At 45.8% G+C, this 27,918-nt stretch overlaps 1 protein-coding gene across 1 annotated transcript; it reads right to left on the bottom strand.

Moving 5' to 3' along the window:
* Positions 1-70: 70 nt before the first annotated feature.
* LOC144134388 (neprilysin-1-like) lies at positions 71-21,571 on the bottom strand. The gene is made up of 11 exons (XM_077667310.1): positions 21,445-21,571; positions 20,489-20,667; positions 19,251-19,391; positions 17,884-18,057; positions 15,195-15,357; positions 13,240-13,338; positions 9,958-10,269; positions 7,544-7,741; positions 5,014-5,243; positions 3,651-3,794; positions 71-575 (listed from the first exon to the last, which is right to left on the bottom strand). Exons 1-11 carry the CDS (start codon positions 21,569-21,571, stop codon positions 225-227), a joined length of 2,118 nt encoding a protein of 705 aa, XP_077523436.1. The 3' UTR covers positions 71-224.
* Positions 21,572-27,918: the final 6,347 nt, after the last annotated feature.

Raw genomic sequence — 27,918 nt, 5'->3', positions numbered from 1 at the left:
CGTGACAGCGTGTGTTTAACATGCCACTTGGGCATCCCATCGGGTGCCACTTGGGCATCCCATCGGATTAGTGCTTAAGCACTGAAAGGAATTAAGGAAATATGCTTGCACTCATATTCAAATTGTTTACTGTAGTGCTAACAATTTCAACGAAAAGCGCATTATTCATGTAATCGAGGCCGATTTGCGTGAACCACAGCAGAGTTCATTCTAGTCTCACGACTCTAAAAGAAGCTGCACTTCTTGACGGGGTTCATGGGGTCACCCCGTTTGCAAGAGAACGCCTCGGCGAACTGGGCCATGTTTCTCAGTGGCACAATGCAGCGTGACCGGCTGTGCCAGTAGAGACCACCTGGCGCACGCTTAGTGCCTGGAACTGAGGAGCACCACTTGAGGCAATGCGAAACAAAGAAAATCTGCTCGGCGGTGAGGTCGACTCCTGGCAAGGTCTCCCGGCGCTCCGCAACCGGAAGACTCCGATAGGCGGCGTAAGCTATCTGGATGCCCACGAAGTCGACGAAACCTTCCGAGTCGGTCCTCGAGTCCAGAGTTCTATCCCTTGATTCGGATTCAGCCTGGACGTTTAGAAAAGCTCTTGCAAGATCTGACAGCGAGAAGCGCCCCTCCCAGCATGCAACGTCCTGATGTACGGCTAGCTTTTTCAAGGTAGAAAGAAACGACTGGCGTTCTTTACCCGAAGTGTCAGTGCAGCGACCGACGGCAATGGCACTCGATACAGGCAAACAGGCAGGCTCACACTTTATCTTAAGCCTTGTATAGAACCGTTATTTATCACTGAATCGGCCAAAGCACAGGTTGGGTCATATCACTCCTATGAAGAAATTATGAAAGCAAAGTTTTATTTGAGACACGATACTCCCAAGTTATACGCACCTAAACCGGTTTTCGCCCGCCCCGGAGTCTTCGTAGCTGGCAGGACGTGCCCTTCATAACAGCGAGTGATTGACTGACGTTAGAGAATGACAAATGTAGATATCTGTCGAGTCAGCTAATAATAACTCGAATCACTTCAACTCGAAGACGTAACGCGATGCGCGTTTCAAATTATACCAGTAACCTGAAAGGCAGGTTTAAGGCACCGTAAGCCATAACAACACACAACTTTAAGTAAGCAAAAACTATGTGTTTGAAATTCTACCTATTTTTTAAGGTGACAGAACACACCAGTCATTATAATCTCTGAGTCAAGCACGTCGCTTCGACTACAATAAAGCGACAAAACATCTCTCATCAATGTATCAACGCGCGGCCTTGTAAATATGAGGCAACACCTTTCTGAATTTCACCATAAAATCATTTCTTGCTTGATTCATTTGTAAGTTGCCTCAAGGCTTGCATGTGTTCCAGGTTTTGATCGCCTTGCAAACCAGGCCTCGAACTGTGTTTACATCTGCCGTGCTGCTACTGGGAATGCAGCAGAATCTCAATGACCTTGACCGTTGTATGTTTTATATTGTATGAAGGTTTAACGCCCCAAAGCGACTCGGGCTAAGAGGGACGCCGTAGTGAAGGGCTCCGGCATTTTTGACCACCTGGCGTTCTTTAACGTGCACTGACATCACACAGTACACGGGCCTCTAGAATTTCGCCTACATCGAAATTCGACCGCCGCGGCCGGGATCCAACCTGCGTCTTTCGGGTCAACTGCCGAGTGCTATACCGATTGACCGTTTGAATTGACACTTGACCATTGACACTTGACCGTTGGAAATGGCTGGCTCAATGGTCAAGGAGAAATGGGAGAGTGGTTATTCCACGGGCACCACTCTCCCATTTCCCCTTCAACGTTGGAAATGGGAGAGTGGTGCCCGTCGACTCAATGCCAGTTTTACTCGCGACTGGCTTACTCCATTTTTTTTTATAATCAAGCGCAACCGTGGTGTTTTGACGTTCACACCACTCCTATTATCGCCAGCTTAACCCGTGACTTACTGAACACTGCCATTCGCCATCCGCTAAGCGAATTCAGAGAGCTATAGGCAACAACTGCACATTGATTTCAATGGTCGTAAAAAAATTCATGTCCGTGCCAAGCTCCCTACCCTGTCTTCCGCCCCTTCGCAAACCATATACCTAAGAAGCAAGACCACGTTGGCGCCATTTCGTGTGAGCGCTTCAACAGCGATTAGTTACATTGAGTGTTGGGCACACTTTCCGTCGGCGAGGATCTTCGCAACGAGCATAAGACCGCGCTGGAGAGCTTGTAAAGCGCACGTGCATACAGATATAGAGAAAAATAAGCAACACTGATGATGATGATAAAGCGCCAATTTGGCGTCATTTAGCATTTCAAGATATATTACAAGTCCACCTACTACTAACTTATAACATAAGTAACGCAATTAGTGCCACCGTCATGGCCGTTGTAATGTGCTCGACTGCAGTGCAATCAATTCCGCAAGCCACGATGGCCTAAGCGTGGTCTGGCGAGGTCTAATCAAGAGTGACCGATCAACCTCGTGCTGAGAAAATTTCTGAAACAGCGCAATCACTTCCACACGCCAGTTGCCAATGATGTTTTATTGCTGCCGGTGACCCGTAAATTTGTAGCGAATATTTATTGACGCTTATAAAGGCGGCGCCCCTTTATAACAAGTTCGTAGCTATGTTTCCCCAACTCCTGTTTTACGCTTCTCTGTAGGGTTTATCCTACAATTATGGCGGGAGAAGTTATTGGGAGCCCACCCTGAGTGGTCGTGTGACTGAAGAGCGTTCTAGTTTTTGTCACCGCTCTGAGCCAATCCAAACTAATTAATGTCAATCAAGGCCAGGAGGACAAGAGACAAAGAAAACGATGAATAACAAAAAAAACGAGAATTATGCCTTGGTGGAAAACGAAAGAAGATGACGGCCTTCGCCGATTGTTTAACTAAACCGTGGCTCAGCTTAACCTGTAGTTTTTCATCACCTTTTTTCCTGTTTCAGCCCTGTTAAATTGTAACCATCTTGTTCAACGATGTTTTAAGGCGAAAGCCTTTAATAGCTCATACTCCCTGTCAAGAACCTGTCTGTCCGTTACATCGCCAACCGGAAGTCACGACAACGAAAGTGACGTCATACGTCCGCCCGTCCGTTACGCTTTTCAACTCGAAAAAAAAATATTCGTGTGCGATTGGATTCGAACCACCATCCTTCCGTTCCGCACCCGAGCGCGCTAACGACAGCGCTACTTCCTTTTTTTTTTATTGTACTGCGCTATTTCCTGCCAACGCATATGTAGTTCTGCTTGTATATAGGACGCTGGAGAATGTTAGCGGAAAGCCGCCGAATCAGACGGATGCCTCCCAAACGCCCTCCAGTGTCTCCATCATTCAATATGCACAAACAATTCTGTACTTAATCAACATCTTGACCACACATCAGTGACACAAGAAGCAACACCGCGCTAAAGGCTTTCGCCTCACCGCACTTTAGGACAACAATGAGCACCTGAATTTTTAACTAAATCGTAGCACAATTTAACACGTCATTTTTTCAGTTCCCTTATTTTCTCCGTTGCAACAATGTCAAGTTCTAACCAACGTGGAGATAATTACTGTTTTGGACTTGAATGTCAGACACCACTGGCGTTTTCCCTGAACACACTGTATTAAACGCACACGCATTGAATCTCTAGTTTGGTTACGTACCTGATTGTAAGACGCTCGGAGGCACAGCACTTTCGATGTGTAAAGCTGTTTCGCTGTAGTGTTTTCGAGGTTGACCAGTCTTATCCAGGCGTTCAATGTCATGCCTCCAACGTCAAAGGCGTGCATAAGTTCGTGGCCGCCAATCTGCGAACAGCGAAGGGAACACATTAAGTGAAACGAATGTTCCGACAACGAAAAGAAACAAGGATTTATTTCCATTAAGAGCGAGGTTGAAAGATACAACACGGATTGACACTCCTGCTTTCAGTCGCATCGAAGTGTAGTTGAGGTGCATATATCCGAGATGCTGGATTCTGCAATGTTAGCATCAGAAAGATTTGGTTTCAGGGGACACCTTCTGAGGGCGGCAATTCTTCAAACATTGACAAGTGAGGGTAACGTGGCACATGCAGACCTCTTCACAGAAAGAAGTTTTTTAAGAAACAATGAAACTGTAATCTTGAGACATACCATCATCGTCAAACATCATCAGCCTGCTGTGACAAAAGAAAATTGGACTGACCGCGGGGTGTCTTCGCTGCGGCTGCCAACTTTGTCCCGCAGGGTTGATATCTTGTCTGACGGGAACCTATTCCTTCGTGAGAACTGTTAAGGGAACCTGGTTACTTTTGGAAAGTGCAGTGCCCTCTGAGAACCTACGTGCAGTTATCATTGCCCTGCAGCTATGCACACATTTCCAGCCTTTTATATGTTCCACGGGGCACTTGTAGCAACCAGAGAGGGCACCTCTGTACTTTGAGAAGCCGCTATGTGCCACCGCTTTACTCGTCTTCACAAAAGCAGCGCCTCTTTTCAGGATACTATTTGCATCCCCTGCAACTTGAACATAATTAGAACTATCAGGTCAAAAAGCATTGGATGTTTGGCTTCGTGCTAGCAGACTCTTCGCCAATATGCTGATCCACTGAACACACTCTCCGGGCAAGCGCATAGATTTTCCAGTGATTTCTTCTGCACCAACAAGGAACACTGATGTACAATCGCTAAAGACGGCCGTTGTTTCATTTTAGCACAACATTGCATCTAAAGTTCTGGACAAAACAAAGACTATTTCTATTTAAGCTTTTGATGGGAGGAAACTTGCCGCATATAACGGCCTATCCGTCTGAGCAACGATGCAAGTACAGTTCCACCCCGAAGAGGTGCCAGCAAGCTGTCAGCTGCCAAGAGATCGCCTACTCCTGCAATTTTCCAGCTTATCTGAACTCTTCAAGAGGCCTTTTTAGCCTTAGATTATTGCATCGCGGTGCTGATTACAGGTTTTTTTATTATTCAGTTTTTTCGTGACTCTCTTGCGCTGTGTAATCTCTTCTCCAGCTCCGTATGCCTGCGGGAAACGTACCTGTCCAATACTACCGTAGTTGAAGGCGGCCGGAGCACCGAGGATGAACACTGGCGGTTGTAGAAGGCCACCCATGATACGGACCCTTTTCCCGCGTGGACTGTAGTAAGCGTTCACGTTGGCTGTGTCGAAGCTCACGTTGAAATCCCGCCTGAATGCGTCCAACGTCGAGACACGCCGTGCAGTTAGGTAAGGAGCGGTGAAGTTACCGCCTATATCCGGCACGTCCACTGCACCCGCGTCGACCAGGAAAGTGCCGTTCATCACATGGGGGATGAGCTTAAGAATAAAGGTTTTCTGTTTACATTAGCAAAATTAGAATATCGTATTAGTACAGATTGTTATCGGTAAGTTAAAAATAAGCCGTCGCAATCGACACAAACCCAATTACGTCTACACTGCTTGTGCACGCATCCGAACAAATGGATTCGGTGATTCTATGGGTTCAAGCCGAACACCTAAGACACGCTTCTTGCGGCATTACGAAATTTATGCAAGCATATCATGGCGCTGTTCTCGTCATTTCTCAGCTGCAATTGTTGGAGATGAGTTAGGCACAACTAAAAGTGTTTCCACTGAAGGCATAGCGGGAACAAGACCGTCGCACTTGGCTGCTGGCCGTAGATGTGAAGGCAGATACATGTAAGAAAAAAACACTGCGATGCCTATAACATTTTGACGTAGCAAGGGTCGCTGGATGGGTTGACAACGATTGATAAGCTCTGCTGGGTGCACCAAAGTAGTCAGATTAGTTGTTTTTTTTCGAACCCACGAACTACTATAGCCAATAATAGCACATTCATTGGCAATCATGTAGCGGGCCCTCTCGGTTTCTTCTAAGTCCGTCCTGCTCCCCCACTGTTGAGAGCCATCTCCATTCCTGTCAGGCTGAATATCACGGAGACTGGCAATCAAAACGAGTTCTCAGCAATCAGCTACAGAAACGACAGTGGCGCCCAGCGCCCAGCGCCCAGCGGCAGAGGTTCGTTTTCTGCAATGGGATTTTGAGAAAGATAACTACATTCCAAAAACTGGGGTTAGTTCGCGAGAGACGATTAAACCTGCCGTGGCAAAGCAGCATCCAGCTCGTCGCAATATCTTATACCACGCCGCATTAACTTGGCAGCCGCTCTTGACCCCGCAGCCAAAAAACGTGTCTCTGACAGTTGCTCATTCCCCTATCGGGACTTAATCGTGTATTTTTCTTGTCGCCAAAGCGCGAGGTAAAGTGTTTTGGCTTAAACTCATCACGAATTCTATGACGTAAGGCCAGCAATAATTAGTGAGAAGCAGCGGGTAGAAGTTGAGAATGTGATGCTAGCAAACTATGGGCACGCTTTGGTTATCTTCACAGTGTAATGCGATAGCATTCGTTTTCAGAAATGTCGCAGAACCTGTTGCAATTTTGTGTCTATTTGCATCAGTTTCTTTGCATTTGACGGTCCATCAACCACCGAATTCAAACCGCTAGCTGCAGAAGTTATCCGCATGCTGTGATGGTGCCATTTCGCAATTATAATTTTTTTCCCGATTCCTCACCTAAGGTTGCTGTCTATAAACCAGGTTGCAAGCGGTCAGGTGGGCAGATTGCAATGACGTCACAAGGTGATATGACCTCTCTCGACAAATCTTTCTTTTTAATTACTACCCGCACCGCTGGGCAGGTTATGATGTAACGAGGTCAGCTGACCTGACGACCAATCAGCGAATTTTGCACAAATGATATCGTCTGGGTTTTGGAGTGAGAACTCGAACCCCATCGCATTCAAACGTGTGCCTACTACAGCATAGCCTTCTTATTCGCTCGCTTAGCTGCTGAAGGCACCGAGTAAGAAAGTTGCACTTTGATGACGAGCATATGCTGTTGCCGGCAAAGCGGACACACGGCCAGACCTTTCAAAATGGCGGCACACAGCTCCGAAGAGCCGTAAAGTGCGTCTTCGACGCAAAGCAGGCTATGCCTAGCAAAGTTCAAGGTCATGCCTATGCCTAGCCTTTGATCTTAACATCTAGCCGATAACTCCTGGTTTAAGGGCTAGGCATCAAGATGAAATACATAGCTTGCTTTTTTGCTTTGGGGAGGAGGAGAGACCTAATGTCGAAGTAAGCATTTTGTCAAGGACCCTTTAGTCGATTCCGTCAGTTGAACTGTTCACCACCTGACAATGTTCACAGTGAGCCGCCGCGGTGGCAGAGTGGTTACGGCGCTCGGCTGCTGGCCCAAAAGACGCGGGTTCGATCCCGGCCGCGGCGGTCGAATTTCTATGGAGGCTAAATTCTAGAGGCCCGTGTACTGTGCGATGTCAGTGCACGTTAAAGAAACCCAAGAGGTCGAAATTTCCGGAGCCCTTCACTACGGCGTCTCTCATAGCCTGAGTAGCTTTGGGACGTTAAACCCCCTTAAACCAAACCAAACAATGTTCACAGTGAGTAGAACAATCTCTCCAGCATGGGAACAGCAGAATCATAATTCAATGGATACGGGTAAATAGTGATATAGCCATACCACAAACGGGTAGTCGATACTCACGATAGAAGTCTTCAATCAGCGACTCCGTGCTGACGGCTTCCGGGTACGCCACAGTAACCCTCGTCTGCTGGGCTTTCTCATACATCATGCACCACATGGGACCCTGGATCCACTCGGTCTTATTGAGCTTCTCCATAAGGGCTTGCTTCACATCCGCAACCACACGACTGACGGATGCCAGCGCGGAAGGCGGGAGATCTGAGGCACAGCAGGCCCGTCGAAGAATGACAGATCATGCGTGAGGTGTCATACAAAAAGGATCGAGGAACACAAAGCAGGTTGGCGTATTCACGGCAAGCTGTCTTCAAATTTTTCAAAAAAAAGTCCTAATGCCGAATTCTGCAGGCAAGGCTTGCTCATTGTCATAGCAATAGAATTGTAGTATTTTGGGGCTAATGACAAAGATGCAACTGAGGCTGTAGTTTACAAAATACAGCGTGGCCCTTCTTACTACTATCAGTTATTATCAAACGATGAGAAATTATTCAGGCGGAATGCATAATTTTTTAACTGTTTGATATTTCTCATGCGCAAGACTCATTAGGTGTTCCGAATATTGATTGGACACCGACTAGCTGATTTCGAAGTATGAAAACATTGCGTACCAATGAATAAAATAACAACCCCCCCCCCCCCAGGAAAAAAAAAGAAATATTGACGAATGCGTACGTCACTCATCCGCTCACGCACATTAAAAAGCAATGCTCTCATACGACCGCCTGACAAACATTCTTAATCTCAACCGACCTCTGTCTAGTTCCAATAATAATAGGGCAATTTGCGTAGCGGCACTCCTGCAGACTAAGTGCAAATTCACGTGAGTGACATTTTCGTCTGCGGTAATGCTTTTCGTGGAAACGGGGAGAGATAAAAACCGAAGCCCAGTTTACTTGGCGTTGGGCCTCCGTCTCAAATGCTTCCGCCAAATCGCTATTGTCACGAGCGATCCGACCATCACCAGGATTTTGGCGCGGCTTTCATTTCAGCTGCCAGCGCCTGTGTCATTAGCATTTCTATGCCGCCTTCGCAGCCTGGTAAAGCTTGGCTTGAAGCGGAATTTTGTAATCACAGCCATGCTTGACAGGGCAAGGTAATGTGGCTTTTTTACATCTAGCAGATTTTCTTTTATTATTGCACAGCAAGGAATATACGGTCGAGTGAATAAATCTGCCGTGTTATCATGCTCTTATTCTGTGTTCGCAACGTGTAGACGTTCTGTATACAGGATAACAACGTGAATTTACGGTCATCTCCTCATTAATCTTTTATTTATTTATTTATTTATTTATTTATTTATTTATTTATATTCTTGCACATGGTTCATGGACTACTCACTTAGCCAATCTTTAACTGTTCGGCTCCAGATGATTTCATGGTTATCTGGATGTTCTATTAAAGCCACAACACTAAAAGCAAGCTTAAGATTAGGGAACACTACGAGAAATTTAATCCGCGTAAAACGAGTGGACAGACCAGGAGCGACATGAACGCTGTGGTAGAAAAAAGTCATGATTTAGGCAAGAAGAAATAAGAATTTTTGGTACAATCAGAAAGCGTTAGATAGTAAGGAGACGAAGCTAAGCTGTGCTTCGGCGTATTTATCAAAACTGAAAGGATTATTCAAGAATTCCTCAGCCTCAAGGGAGATTCTATGGAGCACTGGGGAATATTTTCTCATTTCCCAATCGCTGGAGATCGTCTTTCTTTCCAGGATGACTAGCGCAACTTCACCTACTTAAGACGTGAAAACTGCGACCAAGCGTTTTCATACTCGCCTGCAGTTTCAGCGAATCCTAGCGTTTTTCCTCCATAAAAACGCAGCCGCCGCGGTCGGGTTCGAACCCGGGAACTCCGGCTACTGATCCGGAGTTCCCGGGTTCGAACCCGACCGCGGCGGCTGCGTTTTTATGGAGGAAAAACGCTAGGGCGCCCGTGTGCTGTGCGATGTCAGTGCACGTTAAAGATCCCCAGGTGGTCGAAATTATTCCGGAGCCCTCCACTACGGCACCTATTCTTCCTTTCTTCTTTCACTCCCTCCTTTATCCCTTCCCTTACGGCGCGGTTCAGGTGTCCAAAGATATATGAGACAGATACTGCGCCATTTCCTTTCCCCAAAAAACCAATTATTATTATAACTTCGCGTTTCCGTAAACTGGTACTTTAGAGGCACTGGCCCTCTCATCCTCTCTATTTTGGTTGTCATACCATTAACTGAAGTTAGGCACGAAGGGGATCGGGCGTCTAAAACGTTCCACTTGACTTAATTTAAAACAGGAAGAATTGTAAAAAACAAATCAGAATATACGCGAGGAATAAAACCATCAAGAACTACAGCGTCGTTCGGCGTATACGTTCGCAATATCCTCGAATTCTCCTAATTTTTCCGCCGCAAGAAAAGAAGTTCTACTACTTACAAGAGCTGAAGTAGCGCCGGGAGACAGCCAGGGGCATCACTCCGACGACATTTTCGTAGCACAAACGCTTGATGCGGTCTCGCTGGTTGGGAAATCTTTTCAGTGACTCAGATTTCATCATCTGGCTGTCGGCAAGCGGAAGGAGCTGGCGAACAAGACTCCAAGAGATCAGAAGCCGAGAATCATCGCGCGACATTTGTTTCCGGTCAAGCAGCAACACCACCAGTGCCGTTACGTTGTCTCGTAGCAGTATTATGTTCTTTGCTTTGAACTTGTTGGATGTGGCCTGCTCGATCAGGCGCACCCAGTCATCTAGAGGAAGCGCGGCAATATGTTTTCGTTACTTCCGGAACAAACTCCGAATCATCGAACACCAAGTCGCTGTTAATGGCCACCTGTTATTCAGCCCAAACATGTGCTATTAACCGCGGTGCTATCCACCACGGTGGCTTGGTGGCAAGGGCGCTCGCATACTGAACGGGAGGACCTGTGTTCAATCCCGGTCGCGGCGGCCGCATTTCTACGGAGGCCTAACGGAAAAGGCTGCCGTATGCTGCGCCTTGTTGGTGGAGTTTAAAGGACAATACCGGTGATTTAACTTGTTCCGGAGCCGTCCACTACCACATCCATCATATTGCATATGTAGATTCGGGACAGAATTTACAATATGATTTCAAGGAACCGCATCTTGTGCTTCATGCATCAAAACTATCTGCACAATAATGATAACAGCCAAAGAAAAGTGAGGAAGATATCTTTCGTCAAACGTCGGTGAAAATGTGCCCTCGAGCACTGTATATCATTAAAACGATGATTGTGATGAATTTTTATGGCGCAAGGGCATTTGGGGATAAAGACACTGGCATTGACACTGGCATCTCAAGCATTTCACCTTAAAGAAGCCGAGCGCCAGCCAAGCGAAAGCTTGTGCCCGTTATATCACCGGTGGGCACCCTGCGGTACTGGGGATCGAACCCCGCACCTCCCACATGCGAGGTGGGTGCTCAACGAGTAGGCAACCGCTGCAGTTACATAATAAAAAGATGCATCCCGTGGTTTAGTGTGTTAAGGAGACCAACATTCACCGCAAGCAAGGAATGAATAGTGAAATGTTTCGGCATGTTGTTTTCGTGGTGTCGAGGAATCACAAATTAACACTAACTAATTTATTGCTGAAAGATAGGTGATTAGAAAGAAAGCGAAAAACTACCACATGTCACCAGTGGAATCCCTGCGCTTTCTTTACTTTTGGTGACTGTTACCTTCAAGAATACGTCTGCCATTACGAGCCCCTCATTTCCAAATCCTAGCCTACTCAATGGCTTCACGAAGGCATCGGTCCTGGTAGCCTCAACGCCATAGGTAGCATAACAAAATTCGCACACAGCTGCCGTCCTCACTGATCGACCACGTAACACGTGACCCGTTCGGAAATGCTGGAAGCTTTATGCCCGCTGCTATGGATGAGGGTGGCACTGGTGAGCACCCTTAAGTTTGGGTACAATGCGACATAAATAGAGTAGAGGATTGGTCAGCTGCAGCCATAGCTCCGATAGAAGGGCAGTATACATGAAATACGGAAGTCGTGAGCTGGGATTCTGCTGAAGTAAATGTGATTTATTTTTTTTCTAGTTTCCGGCCGATTATATTTCAGCCACAAAATTATTAATACACTGGTGATTTGCCATTGCTCAACCTAACCCTCCAAGGGCGAATAAATAATAGAACGAACTGCCAGATCCAGTTGCCATATCTTCGGCTGCCAGTGCTTTTACTGCTGGTTTAGAGGCTCTCATCTTCTCCGATATAGCGTTTTAGTATGTAATTCTCTTTCTGGTGCGCACAGTACGAGTGTGTTTTGCCTTGGTTCAATGCATGTCACTTTTTATAGATACTGGCACTGTTTTGCATTGTCTTTTCTCGTTCGACTTGAAGGGAGACTTGTTATCTTATCTTTCCTTTTTTTTCCCACTCCTGTATAGGTTCTTACTTGGATTGACAGTGTGAATAAACAAACAAACATTAAGCTATGTTTTCTTGGGTTGGGCTACTGTTGGCTCCTTAAATGCGGTTGCCTTAACGAGCTGCTCATTTTTCTAGCCTTCTCCGCACCTTTGGCTTCATGTTATGAATACTTCTTGTGGTGTGACGTCTCCCTGAAATGAAATTTCTCACTGTTCCATGGCGATGTCAGTGCACGTTAAAGATCCCCAGGTGGTCGAAATTATTCCGGAGCCTTCCACTACGGCACCCCTTTCTTCCTTTCTTCTTTCACTCCCTTCCTTATCCCTTCCCTTACGGCGCGGTTCAGGTGTCCAACGATATATGAGACAGATACTGCGCCATTTCCTTTCCCCCAAAAAAAACAATTATTATTATTATTATTCCATGGGACTCTCAATAAAGCTTGCGGCATCACAGGTTTTGTGCCTTTTCTGGTACACATGGGGCACGGCCACAAGGCAACCTTCACTTCTCTATGAGCGCCGTGACATCCTGCACACACAGCCGCCCTGTCATACTGAAGAACTCAGCATATTGGGGCCATGAAGGGTAAAAAACAAACCATATTCACATCTACGAGCGTAATGCGAAATTGTCTGTGCCTACTTCTTCTACCTCATTTTTATGCAGCCAAAGTCACGACGACGGGAGTACATTGACAGTTCCATATCACTACAGATACCTAATCGATGGTATGGTACGGTATGACATAATGTGGTAAGGCATGTTTGTTTCGCTGTGGTATTTGTATACGGCTTAGCGTTCCGAAGGGAAGCCATGAATCGTATCGAATCGAAGCCGTGACGGAAGCCATAGGGATGGAGTTCGAAATAACTCAGGCAACTCTGGGTGCATTAACGCCACTATCATCACACAGCACAAGGGAGTTTTTACATTTCACTCCATTAAAATGCGGCTGCCGTGACCTATGTTAAGGATTACTATTAAGAGCCAGGCCATTTTATGCCACCTAAGCCGCCATATTTTCTTAAAATCTATCGCCTGGTGGGTTATTAATATGTGTGATAAAGGTAACAATTTTCAATGAAGGAAAAAAACAAATCGAGAAGCGCTGAGCATCATCCACATCCGCAGGTAATAGTGTCCATATGACCACTAGCTGAAAATTTTACGCGTCGCCTAGGCTTCACTAATTTACTCAAAAACAGAAGGTGCGTTATACGTATATTACAACCCAATGCCTTTAAATAAGGAATCAACAAGATGGACAAGCATTTAATATTTATAAATGGAGCTGCAGAGATAACAAAAACTCACCATTTGAAGCGTAACCTTTCGTGAAGCTTCCCAATGTTCCCACTGATGCATATACGAACAAAAAAGCCCGCTTTCCGAGGGTTCGAAAAAACTCCATCACTGCAATAAAAAAGTGGCAAAGTGTACGATGGAACCTTGTACTTTCAGCGAGAGCAACGCTGCACCAAACTGCGAGGCTCTTGTTTAGTTGTGGCGGCAGGAACGCGACACAGCGAATCACATCTTACTTCATATTTGCGCGCAACACTAAACGTGAAGGTAGAAGGAGAAATTGCCGCAAGTAGTATTGCTATGTATACGTGTATCCGCTTTCACACAATGAACAGGCATTCATAAGCGAATACTCTGCGATGAATTCAAAGGTGCAGAGGTAAGCTTGAAATGGCGCAGACATGCAAGCCTGGAAGTGGCTTGACGCACCTTTGTAATGCTGCACAGAAGAAAAAGTACAAAAGCAAGAGAAAAACGCGCAAAATTATAACGTTTCGCTCATGCGTTGACTATCCTGCTGGGACTGTTTTCAAGAGCGCCAGTAAGTCTTCGTTTGGCTATGCTTCGAGAAATGGTGCTCATGTAGCTGAGGAGGTCCCCAGTTCTGACCTGACGCATATTTTCCTGGTGGATATTGCAAACTAAAGTTTCGACGGTGGCACTCTCGGCCATCAGTGATCATATCGCTAGCATAGCTGCGCGTAGAACGCTGAAAAACGCCTTCTTGATATAAACAAGAACACAGGTTCAATAATTCTCTATGACATGCTCGACCAGTACTCATTGCCGACGGTCTTGAATAATATTTTTATGGAAACAAATAATGAAATTTCCGCGATTTCTTCAAAGAAATTGCGTACCTTGTTTGTATAAGCTGTATAAGCTCTTGGTTTGATGTTGATGTGTACCGCCTTCGCCGCACGCTGCTGTATATGCTGGGAGGTCAGAACTCCTCAAGCTATTTTTTTGAGCTTTTTACCTGCCCTCCTCGCAACATTCCTTTTCGTTGCGGAATAAATTTCAATTTCAATTTCAATCCCCCCGCTCTCAGCCATTCGCTGTAGCTGCCAAATAATCAAGTTGCATTTGCAATGTCGACTGTTGCAGCGTGTGAAAGTGGTTCTTCACTTTCGTCACAGGCGCTCCAAAAGTTTAGCAACCTGCTGTGATGGTCCCAGTTTTGAGCACGGCGCGATAAAACAAATCACCGTCCAGAGAGGACAGCTTTATGGCAACTCGTCTCGGTGGTTCGTTCTTACACAAAGCACTCATAAAGGTTGCGGCCATTGCTGATGCCTTGCTGCATAGACGGTTGCAGAATTGAACGCGTAGGTTTTCCTATGCATGTCAGCCATCATCTTTCATTCGTGCCGGGCAAGACGGCGGAACTGATCATCCGGCGCCTATCTCCAGAAACGCTACCAGACACGCCTCGTCCTCACCAGGAATGCATTCTAAGGCTTCGTCTCCTGGCTTTAATCCGCTATTGAAGTGCGCCCATTGAAACAGTACCTATTCATCGCACTAGGCGGCAGCACTTCTCTCGTAGTTGTGCAAAGCCGACTTTCACAAGAATCAATATCCCAGGTCTCCTGGATAAAAGTGAAGACCACCCTGTTCATTGAAAGCGTGCAGTCCTTACATGGCTACGTACAGTATGCATTGCATACATGGGAGCGTAAGCTTGAACAGATTTTCTACTCTATTTACGTGAGCTTGAAAGTTTAGGAATGTGAAGAAGAGAACGATGCAGCAGACGAAGGAGATTGCCTTGAAACAAAACAGAAGCTTTTAAGCGAAACCGGCAGAAACCGATTCTTAAAGGACTTCCTCTGAACTTGGCAGGCGACACATTTTCCGCGCTACATCTCGCTATTCTTTCTTATCTGCACGACTAGTTCTGTCTAAGTTGGGAAATTTTGTGGCATATTTTCGACAATTGCAAAGCAGCACGCTGTACCCACCGACCAGCTCCGCACGGATAATACGCTTGACGATAGGCGCGGCGTCCAGGTTTCGGTCGTAAGTCGCCAAATAGTTCGTGTACGTTATGAAGTTTAAGTTCCACCCGCTGTTTTCCTTGTGGTAGGTCTTCATCCAGTTCTCGTCCTCTTTGTTGACCGCCATCTGCGGCAGCGTACAGTTTCCAAATCAGCCGCATATTCTCAACCTCCGTCGCCGCTGATGCGAGAATAGCAAGTGAGACTAAAGATTGCGGGAAGGGCGGAAAGGCTGACTAGTTGGCTTCTCTGCATCATAAATAAGAAGATCGCTAAACGCGAGGACAAAGAAAGTATGATCTAGTATAAGCCTTCAACACATATCCTGCCTCGTCCTTTCTTTGACCTCGGTTGTAGCGCTTTTGTTTTCAGTGATGCAAAGTTAGCAAGACAGAAGTAGCAGTAAATTAGACGAATGTGGAGTTTCCTGGCTCAAAAACTCCAAAAACCCGCCGCGGTGGCTCTGACGTTAGGACGCTCGGCTACTGATCCGGAGTTCCCGGGTTCGAACCCGACCGCGGCGGCGGCGTTTTTATAGAGGCAGAAGACTAAGGTGCCCGCGTGCTGTGCGATGTCAGTGCACGTTAAAGATCCCCAGGTGGTCGAAATTATTCCGGAGCCCTCCACTACGGCACCTCTTTCTTCCTTTCTTCTTTCACTCCCTCCTTTATTTCTTCCCTTGCGGCGCGGTTCAGGTGTCCAACGGTATACGGGACAGATACTGCGTCATTTTCCTTCCCCAAAAACCAATTATTATAATTAATGCTGCCTCAAAAAGCGCAACCTCAACGCCACGGTCCTGAAAGAAACGACTAAAAGTGCCGTCTACATCAGGATAATACCGCTGGGAAAGGGACAGCACCAGAACTCCTCTGCAGTGTTTATTCGAGAAGATAGCAAATATTTGTACATGGCGCTGGTGGTCTTGAGCACTCAAATCGCCTATTTCATGCAGAGTTTTCACTTTGTCAGGTATCATAGCTAAGCAAGCTTAGCATTGATGATTTGATGCCTAACACCTGCTAAAAGAATATGAAAAAATTAGGACGGTATGTTATTTCTGAGGTCAAAGTCAGTGTGCTAAGTATCTCGGACTAAGCCAAAACATTTATCGTTTGTTGATGTGGCAGAATGATCCAGGCATAGAAAATTGGGAAAATCCTAGAAGAAAAATAGTTGCAATAAAAACAATAAAAATATCACTTTTACGAAATTTGTCTATTGTGTGCTTTGCGACTTTTACGTACTATTCACTTCCTATATTCTTCCACGCCTATTTACTGCAGTCTCCTCGTAGATTCGAATCGGATGGACAAGTAAATTTGCTTTATCTTGACAGTGATCTAGGAATTTGTCAAAGCTCCAATGGCCAAAAAATTCATTAGCGCTTTATAGAAGGAGCTGACGGACTCTCATAGAACCAAGTTCCTTATAAGCCATTGTTTTGTCGATTTCTCGTCAGTACGTTTTATGTAGAGGTATGTTGAAATGGAAATCCGTTCCCCTCTTGATTAAAGGTACATGGATTCCGCTGTGACCGAATGGAAGCTCTTGCACTCTACACAACCTTTACAGAGTGTCTAGATGCGACAAATGGCATGTTTTTTTCGGTTGCCTATAAGAAGCCCGCTCACAAAGTGCCTATGGATATACTTCTGCCTACATACGCTACAAGAGCAGGACAGATATACAAAGAACTATGACAGCCCTCCCCCCCACCTCTTCTCTCCCCATACCCAACACTACCAGGAATTCGGGACTAGTCATTGGCGCCAAGCCTAACAGCCTATATTCTCCCTCTTGCGTGACGGATACTGTCAACGAGCTTTTTAAAAGTTCTAAGCCATGCGTCTCGTGACAGAAGAAAATAGAACCACTAGCGCTTGTCTCGAATGGCTGGTATGATCACCTGCCGCCTACACGGAGCCGCCGGCAAAGTTTTCTGTCTAATGCGTCCCCTTCTAAGGCTTGTCAAGGGGTGCTTGTAGTACCTATGCAAGGCCCAAGTTTCGGGCACGAAAGTCACATGTCCTGTCACCTTCCAGGGGTATGGAGCACTGCAATTTCCTAACGAACGACATAGAGCAGCCCAGATTGAAAACCCTCGCGCCGTTCACTTCCAGCAAAGCCTGTATCTGTATCAGACAAAAGCAAGAAAGTTTTATGCCCGCTTGGGGTCAGCTGTTCGTTTGTTCGTTCCACCACAGCAGCCAACATTTTTAGGAATGTGGTGACCGAGATGATAATGCACATTTTTATTAGCCCATGGCCATGGCCATGGGCTAATAAAAATAAAGAAGGCTATGGCGGTCCCCATGGTCCCCATGCTTCCTCCTCCGCCATAGCCTTCTCCTCCGATAAACTTGGACTACAGGAAGAGCTTCGCACTGCAAATCCTATGCAAGTCTTGGTGGTTCCAGTCACTAATGCGTCTTGCAATCACCGTTACAGAACGAACACCAGGCTGAACCCACCTGCTGAAGTCTAACACCACAGCGATGGAAATTTATTAAAGGTGTGTTCCTTGCTCTATGCCATCTGCCACTCCGGCTTCACAGCCTTATTTTGTGGTCAGTAATGAACCTACAGACATGATAAACGCCTGTCCGTGAGGTACACACAGATATTAAAACACCTGTAGAGAAATACGTACATCTATAATTTGGTCCGGACTGAGACCCAAGGTGGCGCTGAATCTGACAAAGGCAGGAAAGCCGTACACAAAGCTCAGGTATACCAGCCGGTGCAGGATGTTGAAGTTCGGGTCGTGGTCAATGTTGGAGATGTCGAGCCGGAGCTTAGACAGGAATGCTTTCACCGCCGCCACCTGCAATCGAGGAGCAAGCAAAGCTAGCATGACGTAGCCGGTGGCTTAAGTGTTGTTCTTTTGTCGTTACATTGATCAGTCTATCCTTAAATCCCTCAGTGTGAAACGTGCTTATATTAAGATTCCCTTCGTCTTCCAGAGCACGTTTCTGGTGCAAAGTATATGTTTGTCCCCCTTTTCTTAGAATTTAGCTCTCTCATAAAAGTATTAACAGCTTCGCTAGCTGGGCGATTGAAAGGAACAGACGCTGCTGATTCATCGGAACAATTAAGCAGTGGATCGTCTCCACTTTAGTAACATGAGGGCTGATTATTTTAACCACTTGGGCGTTCAGGACTGTGTTCTAAAATAATACTCGTCTGTTTATGACGTGCAACGGCCACCCATTACGTCGCTTCTTTTCCATGCATGCTTCAAGGCCCTTGCATTTTTAGACATCCAATTTATTCAAGTGGCTCTGTGCGGACTTCTTTTATTTCAAGAAACTGCAATATCAATACCCTTTGTCTCAAAAACTTAATGCGTCCTGTTAATTTTACTGGCACGCAAAATCTTCCAAGGTTCTGTTCCAGCAGCTGCGGTTATGTCGGCATTAGTCACGTTGACGCGCGCGCATCAACATGTAAGTGACTTCTTGACGCAGATGCTGCGACTGCCTCCGCTAGTAGCCGCATGAACCGTGGGCTACGAGAACTAAAAGCCATGTTTCGCAATAAAGCCATTACACATGACCACTAACGTCTTACACAACATGAGGAAAAGCTCAAGCGAGTTATCACGTGAAATATGTTGGTTACTATTATATATATATATATATATATATATATATATATATATATATTGTAAAATCACACAAAATTCAAAAACATAACAGGGTTTAATTCACGACATTTCGACTGGAGGACGACAAGCCTTTCTCAAAAAGGGTGGTCCTCCAGCCGAAACGTCGTGACTTAAATCCTGTTTTGTTTTTCATTTTTGGTGATTTTATATTATATTGATCAATCAGCTGCCAAGAAATCACTTATGGTCATATATATATATATATATATATATATATATATATATATATATATATATATATATATATATATATATATAACCATCAGGGTATTTATATATTTGAATGCTGGAAGCACGTCCTATTAAGCAGGGCAAGATCGTTTCGTATGTCAGCCGTAATGTGCCCCTACCTCGGATCTCCTTATATCGGATGTCAAGTCGACGCACGCACGGTACAGGCCAGCCGCCTTTTCCGTCGCTCCCTGGAATCTAGGCGGGATGTGCATGGTGGCCAGCATGTGTGTGATAGCTTCTTTTATGCGGGTTCCCATCTGTTAGGAGAATAAGAACAGCAGTTGCCAGAGACGTGAAGATTGTTTGCTTTGCTGCGCTTGCTCGTTAGGGGATGTCGAGGTTTGTAGTTTTTCGGGCCAAGGTAGGTAACCCGAGCACGCTATTATGTTCTAAGCACAATCTCACTTGCCCTAATTGAAGTGAACAGACATTTTACATGAGGAACCGCACTAATACCCACCACCAGCTGGCATGCCCAACCATAGCAGACAATTTCAGTTTATCAGGGCGTAAAAATTTAGATCAGAATAGCTTGCTTGCTCCAGTGAATGACTATTTATTTACATATCTTTAGTTCTCAATGTCCTCAATCCCTAGTCAGGAATTCAATTGGGGGAGGGGAAATAGGAACATTGCCGAATCAAAACAACCATCAGGACAAGAGATCTTCCTGTCAACAAAGGAAATTCCAGAACAATGTAGAAGCTGATCAAATAAATAATAGTGAATATAGGCAGCCAAAAACTATTTAAGTAGCATATACAAGAAATACCATAACACAGAAGACAAAATCCATTGTCATAGCAAAAATCACCTAAAGTACATAGCGCATGAGAGCTTTATAAATCTAACGCGAGAAGCTAAAAAGAAAACTGAACACGAATGCACATAAGTGAGAAAGAGAATTCAAAATCCATACAAACAAAAAATATGGTGTTCAGAAATTACAAATTAAAATCCTTATAAAAAACAAAAGTTTGTGTTTCTTCCCCCCTCCTCACCTTCTCCTACTTCTGAAAATGAAATAGAAAAATTGGTTTTTGAGGAAAGCAAATGGCGCAGTAATTCTCTCTCATATGTCGGTGGACACTGGAACCACGCCGTAAGCGAAGGGATAAAGGAGGGACTATGAGAAGAAAGGAAGAAAGAGGTACCGAAGTGGAGGACTCCTGAATAATTTAGAACACCTTGGGATCTTTAACGTGCACTGACATCGCACAGCAAACGGGGGCCTTTTGCGTTTCGCCTCCATCGAAAAACGCGGCCGCCGCGGTCGGGTTCGCACCCGGGTACTTCTCCGAATGTTGGTTTCTTTACATAAATCACAACAGCGGTCGACCAAAAACGAACTCACCTTCGTTAAGACGTCTTGCCCACCTGAGAATGTACTGCATACGAAGCTGTAGAAGTCGTCGCATGGTGCATAACTCCTATTGAGCGCCTCCTTGATTAACCGTGTCGCGAGTTCAGCGCCGTTCGGACTGGGCGTAGTCGTGAAGCCAGCTGGCGTTGGGGCTCGGCTCGCTGGGGTCACTGCCGGCGAAGCAGTATAACGGAGTGGAAGGTTAGTCCCAGATACACGGCATGTGCCCCTCAGGCTGTTCCACAAGAGAAAGGCTATCTGAAAATAAATTGAAGTTTGCCTCTATCGATGTGTTAACGCTGTCTAATCAGGACGAGGGCGTGCTTTCATTGAATAGAAACGTTTCCAGACCAAACATTCTGGTCAAAAGGATTTGTGAGCGGGAAGCCGTTTATGAAACTTTTTCATATAATGTAAGATTTCACTATAAGAATCAATATATCCGCAGATCATCCGAAGGATTTCTTGTATTTTTTCTATTAACGTTTTCGCTATCGTAAAAAACGTTCACCATTGGTTTTTTATGGCAGTCTTAACTCTTCGATACCACAGATGAAAACACTTAAAGAAAAGGCCTTGCTATATTTCAAAAAATTGGCCATTACCTGCAATATTTTCATAAGTGTCTAACGATTTTCCAAATTCTCAAATTTTTTCCTAAGCATGTTGGACATGTGAACCGACGCCGCCAGCCGTTTTCGCGGGCAAACTGCTTCCTTGTTCGAGAGCTGTCATTCATTTGACCTTTGTGGTGACGTAGAGCCGGCCGGTTGATCTTTGCTCGCGAACAAGAAAATTTCGTGTTTCCTACGACCGCGGCTACAGTGTGGCCAACCTGTTTACGACCAAAGCCACGGCCATTCCGCAGGGCAACCAAACTCACTTTTTTAGGCTGAAATTCGCAACGTATGAAAAAGTTTTATGACTCTCTAGAAAGAGCGGCTTACCTGTCGGTCGCGATATGGAGCCTTTGCCTCCGACGAGCACAGAACGACCACCGCCAATGCCTTTGCTCCCAATGACCTCGTCGTCCACGCCTTCACCGCGGCTATCATCTGCATCGCACCGCGTCATGACAGGCAATAATAGTATAGGAGATGTACACGTCACTTCACGCCTCTCAATTTGTTGTAAAGCGCTCAGTGTCAGTGCACACTCTCTATAGAAAATATGCATGACGTCACAATGTCCACCATTTGTTGATAGGTGGAGGACTGCGAAAGCATGCAGGGATATCTAATCTGCTTATCCTCCTTTACGTTCAGTCCTGAAGCTGGGCGCTGCCAAACTTGATGTGGCCCGTGAAGTGATGTAGATACCTGCCCTGCGAGGTATAGACGGGACATCCCGGGCGCCATTTTGTTGTACAGCGCGCAGCTTCAGCACTGAAAATCAGAGCTGCTGATGATGTGCAAATTAGATATTCCTTCAACTTTTCACCGTTATACTTTTCACCGTTTTCCCCGTTATACACCCTATATGCTAGGAAGCCACAAAAACAAGTGTGACAGTTTAAAATGGTCGCCTTTGCATTGCACATGAGCCCAGCACTGAAGCTTAGTCATTGCGTACGCTCGGATTGGGAATCCTATATTTTGTGTTAATCGCGCGTGTCTCTTATAGGAGAGATAAAATCCTAATGTGAACAAGGGAGCGAAATCCTCAGGGTACTTGCCGACGTTGCGACAAGAGTACTTGTCTTCGTCTGGGCTAAGAGTTCTCTTCGGCAAGACACGTTGGTAAGCACCCTGAGGTTTTTCCTTCGTTGTTCACATCGTGATTATCGAGAACCATCTGACCAACCACTCTCCATCAAGGCCAAATAAAAGTGCTATTCTGAGCACGTCGATGATTTTGTAATCAGTGGACACACTACTAAAGTAAAGCAGTCATTTTCTTTGCTTTTTGCGGTACCTTTATTAGCTATACAAGGCACTTCACGACTTCGAACCCACTCGCATCGCCAACGCCAAAAAAAAAATGAACAGGCAATAGACAAAATACATTTTACTTGTTTTCGCGATCACAACGTTCTTGTGGTGACGTGTTTTTTTGTTCATAGGAACTGATTATAGCTTTAACTCCACCGACGTTGGTGAGATTTTCGTTATCCCGGCGCTCTCACCAAGCCCTTAAGGCTATGCGTTGCGAGCTGATGTATGAGTACGCCGTAATGAAGTTGACAGATCACATACATGCGCAAGAGACTGCTAAACGTTTTTCAAGAGTAAATCTTTTGATGATCCTATACAGTTATAGCTGAACAGCATGACTTGCACTGCCACTATCACCATTGTCAGCAAACTCGTTCGTAACACCAATGTCCATTGTGAAAGTGAAAGCCTTCACTTGTAATTCTTCTTGAGGGGTGGTTGTCGTACCATCATTTCGCAATTTGTAACTCTGCTGGGACGTTGGGACATACAAATGTAATTATACCATAGGCATTAAAGCGTGTGTTCTGAGTAATGTAAGTCGTTCTTTAGCCTTCTCGAAAGGACGTCATGCGGCCGGTCAGGAGAACGTCATTCTGCATCGCTTAGTTCAGCGAACCTTCAACTTCGGCTACTGCAGGCACCGGAACATCCTGCGCAGTGTCCGCACACAGTGAATTCAAGTGCGTGTAGGCTATTCCAAAACTCCACTCGGAGATTCCCCGCCGCGGTGGCTCAGTGGTTAGGGCGCTCGGCTACTGATCCGGAGTTCCCAGGTTCGAACCCGACCGCGGCGGCTGCGTTTTTATGGAGGAAAAACGCTAAGGCGCCCGTGTGCTGTGCGATGTCAGTGCACGTTAAAGATCCCCAGGTGGTCGAAATTATTCTGGAGCCTTCCACTACGGCACCTCGTTTTTCCTTTCTTCTTTCACTCCATCCTTTATCCCTTCCTTTACAGCGCAGTTCAGGTGTCCAACGATATATGAGACAGATATTTTGCCATTCTCTTTCCCCACAAAACCAATTATTATTATTATTATTATTATTATTATTATTATTATTATTATTATTATTATTATTATTATTATTATTATTATTATTATTATTATTATTATTATCACTCGGAGATTTGAACAATTCTATACTCGCTCTAAACTGCAATACGTAGTGATCCCGCTTTTGGCTGTTAAAAATGTGCCAACCTCCACGGCATCTTGGAGGTGGCGTTCAAGGTAGGATGCACAGCTAAACAAGGCTTTTTCATTTCCGATGACACTCATATAGTTCTCACCAGCGCCCATAGTTCCTGCGTAGACGAAGATGGCCAGAGCGACAACTCCAACAAGAAGCAGGCAGAAGACCATGACTTTGATCCTCGCTTTGGCGTCGAAGTCCCTGCGCAGTTAGCGTCCAACTGTGGCTTTAGGTCCCGCGGGAACACCCCAACAAAATGAACTACCAGGACAAACTACGTAAGGCTTGCGGCACTGTGTAACACTTGTGCATGAACACGTCAGGAATACAGCAATGTGCAGCGCACCAGCCCGTCGGAAGGACAGGAATGACGACCACCACGCTTGCTATCAAGTGCAAGTTTCTTGGACACCACTTTTAATTGTGAGACAACTGTAGAATACTGTAAGATACTGCTATGAACAAACTGATGGCCATGGTCGGCCCTTCCAATGCGTAGTAAACACTTTCTTCTAAAGTTGATCCTGCGCACGCGCCGAATAGTTAAAAATGCCGTGGAAAGTAGGTCGTGTGCCTTTTGACAATATTTGCGAGGAAAGAGCGGAATATTGTAAGACACTATTGTGGACGCATTGATGAGAATGGTCTAACATTCCGATGCATGGCAAAATATTTCAAACTTTGTCCTTCTCACGCACCGTACAGTTAAGAATATCATAGAAGGCAAAGAAGGTGCGTTTTTTAGTGCATAGCAGATATCTACAAGCGTCCCGAGGAGGGATGTGCAGGTATTTTGATAATTATGGTACAGTCTTATGATATATGAACGCATTTTTTTAACATCCCAAACCGACTCAGGCTATGAGGGATGCCGCAGTGAAGGGCTCCGGAAATTTCGATCACCTGGGGTTCTTTTACGTGCACTGACATAGCACAGCACACGGGCCTCTAGAATTTCGCTTCGATCGAAATTCAACCGCCGCAGCCGGGATCGAACCCGCATCTTTCGGGCCGGCAGCCGAGCGCCATAACCACTCAGCCACCGCGACGGCCCATATGAACACATTACGTTCATAAACATTTACCCTTTGAAAATACGGGCTCGTCCCGAATATCTAGGTTTGTGTTATTCAGCTCTAAACATTTTACCTTTGAATATACGGACTCGACGAGAATTTCTAGGTTCGCTTTATTCAGCTCTGAACATTTTCTCTTTGAAAATACGGGCTCGTCCAGAATGTCTAGGTTTGTGTTACTCGGCTCTAAACATTTTCCCTTTGAAAATACGGGCTCGTCCAGAATGTCTAGGTTTGTGTTATTCAGGTCAAAACATTTTCCCTTTGATAATACGGGCTCATCCAGAATATCTAGGTTTGTGTTATTCAGCTCTATATTTGAGCATTGTACGCTGCACTGAAGTCTGCTGTTTCATCTTCCTCCCATAGCCGCTATGCGAAGAGGCCCGGCGTGTGGTCGTCCCAGGTGGCAGATGTTCCCATCAAGTGTGTAGGCAATGTAAGCGGCACAAAGGACATCAAGTGAAGCAAGTGTATGTGGATGTATCTGCGGTCTCGCACTGAAATGCTTTTGTCAGGGAAGTTCAGAGATCACGGTGTGCTCAGATATCAAAAACTGAGCCATGACTTACTCAGTTTCGTCATCTGAAATTTGGAAAAACAGTGTTTGGGTTTCCAAAGTAACACAAACGTTTGGAAGCTGTTCCTTTAACGCGAGCTGCGTTGCACAAACAAAAACAGCTGGCGCTTTTTGTCGCCATCAAGTAAACGCTAGCCGCAAAATGGCGACGTTATTTCAGTGGCACGCCGGGCACAAGTTCTTATTTTGAGTTGTTTATGCACTATATTGATTTTCGCGTTCAAAGGTACAAGCACAGATGATGGCTAGGAAACTGAGGAGACAGGCTGCCCACAAATCTACGATTCTTATCCCATTAGGCTGTTGTCATAGTACTTACACTCTAGTTCGCCGTATGCAGCGGCTGCGATATAAATAGAAAAAGAGCACACGTTAAGGCTGTGGTTACGTATAAGTCAAACGTCATGGCTTCGTCGCGGCACAGTGTGTACAAGACAAGCCTTTAAACATTCCTCCAGATTTTGTCTTTTGGTTTACCGACAAACAACGTCTTGCGCTGTGTTATTGCTTGCTGCTTACTTTTCGTTACGTTAATCTTCGCTCATGTTCATGCTTACCCGGCAAAGTCAATTCATACGGAGAGGGGGCAGCGTTGGGTACCATGGGACGTCCGTATCTTGACGAGTCTTCTGCAACCGAAGACAAACACAGATAGACGTGAAAATAAGATTAGCTCAGCTTTGCATACATATACTCCTGATCAAAGGGTCTTGGTGAAACCATTGTACATATGTAATTAAAAAAAAGAACAGATTCTACTAGTTTTGGTGATTTAAAGCGAAATGTAACGCGGGCACAGTGGACATTTAGAAAACAAGCCTGACATGACCGCAGAGCCGCCTTAAGATGGCGGTGGCCATAGCAAGCCCTAAATGTACAAAATACTGGAGGAGCCATTTGCCTTATCTGAGGTGGAACAGAAACGAAGAAACAGCGTTGAAAAAGCGACTGTGAGATGGAGGCAGGCCTGGAAGTCGGCAGTCCCACGCAGCCTCAGTGCTTCAGGGTGGCGGGCTTGGGGTGAGAGGAAAGGCAGAGAACGTTTGCGGTGAAACGCGGGCCTCTTGGAGGCTGCAGCGCCTCCGGTCGCCAACTATTTCTTCACCGATCACGCGCTAGCATCAGCCGTGCCACGGGGCACGGTACGCTGGAGAGAAAGAAGACGGTGCAAGTCGTTCGCTCTGACGAAGCTTGCGTGAAGCCCATGAGTCAAAATCAACGTCTGAGGCCTACCTACCTACCATGAGTCAATGCCAGGGCGCTACGGTACGATGCAGGTTTGACACACTAACTCAGAGACATTCTACTTGCTGAAATAACTGAAAAAGTGGATTAGCACCCCTATTTTCTTCAGTATACGCATTTGTTGAGAACTTCGCTTCCCAAACGGTGCTGTCTTCATTAAAGGATTCTTTTTCTCTCTATCACCGCAAATTTTGGCGACTTGACACTGTTGTTCCGGCAATATTGACTTTGAACATGTGGATGCAATAAGTAATAGGTCATCATCATCATCATCATCTCAAGCCTATCTGCTCCCACTGCAGGTCAAATGCCTCTCCCATGTCTCTCAAATTAACCCTGTCCTTTGCCAGTTGTGCTTACCCTATGCGTGCAAATTTCTTAATCTCATCAGGCCACCAAACTTTCTGCCACCCCCTGCTACGCTCGCCATCTCTTGGAATCCACTCCGTTAGCCTTAAGGACCAGCGGTTATCTTGCCTTCGCATTACATTCCCTGCCCAATCCCATTTGTTCTTCTTGATTTCGACTAGGATGTCATTAACCGCGTCTGTTTCCTCACCCACTTTGCCCGCGGTCTTTTAACGTATTTCAGCTCAAATTGTTGTCGATCTGAGACAACATTTTCCAGTCCCTTTATTCCGTCCGTTTTGTAACGACAAAAAAAAGGAAAGAAGCAGTCACAGGCCTGTCCTCGTGCAACATTTAAACGAAGTCTCAGTATTTTGTTGGTTCGCCCCTAGCAGCGAATACGGCGGCCATTCTGCGTGGCAAGCTTTCGTAGAGGCTATCGGTTACCCGCCGCGGTGGCTCAGTGGTTAGGGCGCTCGCCTACTGATCCGGAGTTCCCGGGTTCGAACCCGACCACGGTGGCTGCGTTTTTATGGAGGAAAAACGCTTAAGGCGCTCGTGTGCTGTGTGATGTCAGTGCACGTTAAAGGTCCCCAGGTGGTCGAAATTATTCCGGAGCCCTCCACTACGGCACCTCTTTCTTCCTTTCTTCTTTCACTCCCTCCTTTATACCTTCTCTTACGGCGCGGTTCAGGTGTCCAACGATATATGAGACAGATACTGTGCCATTTTCTTTCCGCAAAAACAAATTATTAATTATTATTAGAGGCTATCGGCCAAGGAAGAACGCGCAAGCTTCTCCCGTTCTTCTTGAACAGCCGCCCAGGGGTTGTCCGAAGAACACCTGTGAGGCGGCCGACGAGACAGGGCCTTCTTTATTTCAGCCCATACATTCTCAATGATATTCATGTCCGCACCTTGCGGAGGCCAGTTCAACACCATCACATACCTGTCTTCCAGCAGGCGAGTCACAGGTGCTGCGGTGTGAACTGGGCTACGGTCGTGCTGGAAGTAAAACAAGCCGTTCTTAAACGGGTCATCCAG

This window comes from Amblyomma americanum, chromosome 5 (assembly GCF_052857255.1).
Source record: "Amblyomma americanum isolate KBUSLIRL-KWMA chromosome 5, ASM5285725v1, whole genome shotgun sequence".
Lineage (NCBI taxonomy): Eukaryota > Metazoa > Arthropoda > Arachnida > Ixodida > Ixodidae > Amblyomma > Amblyomma americanum.
Note: the sequence above shows the minus strand (reverse complement) of the source record. Positions and strands in the feature narration are given on the sequence as shown.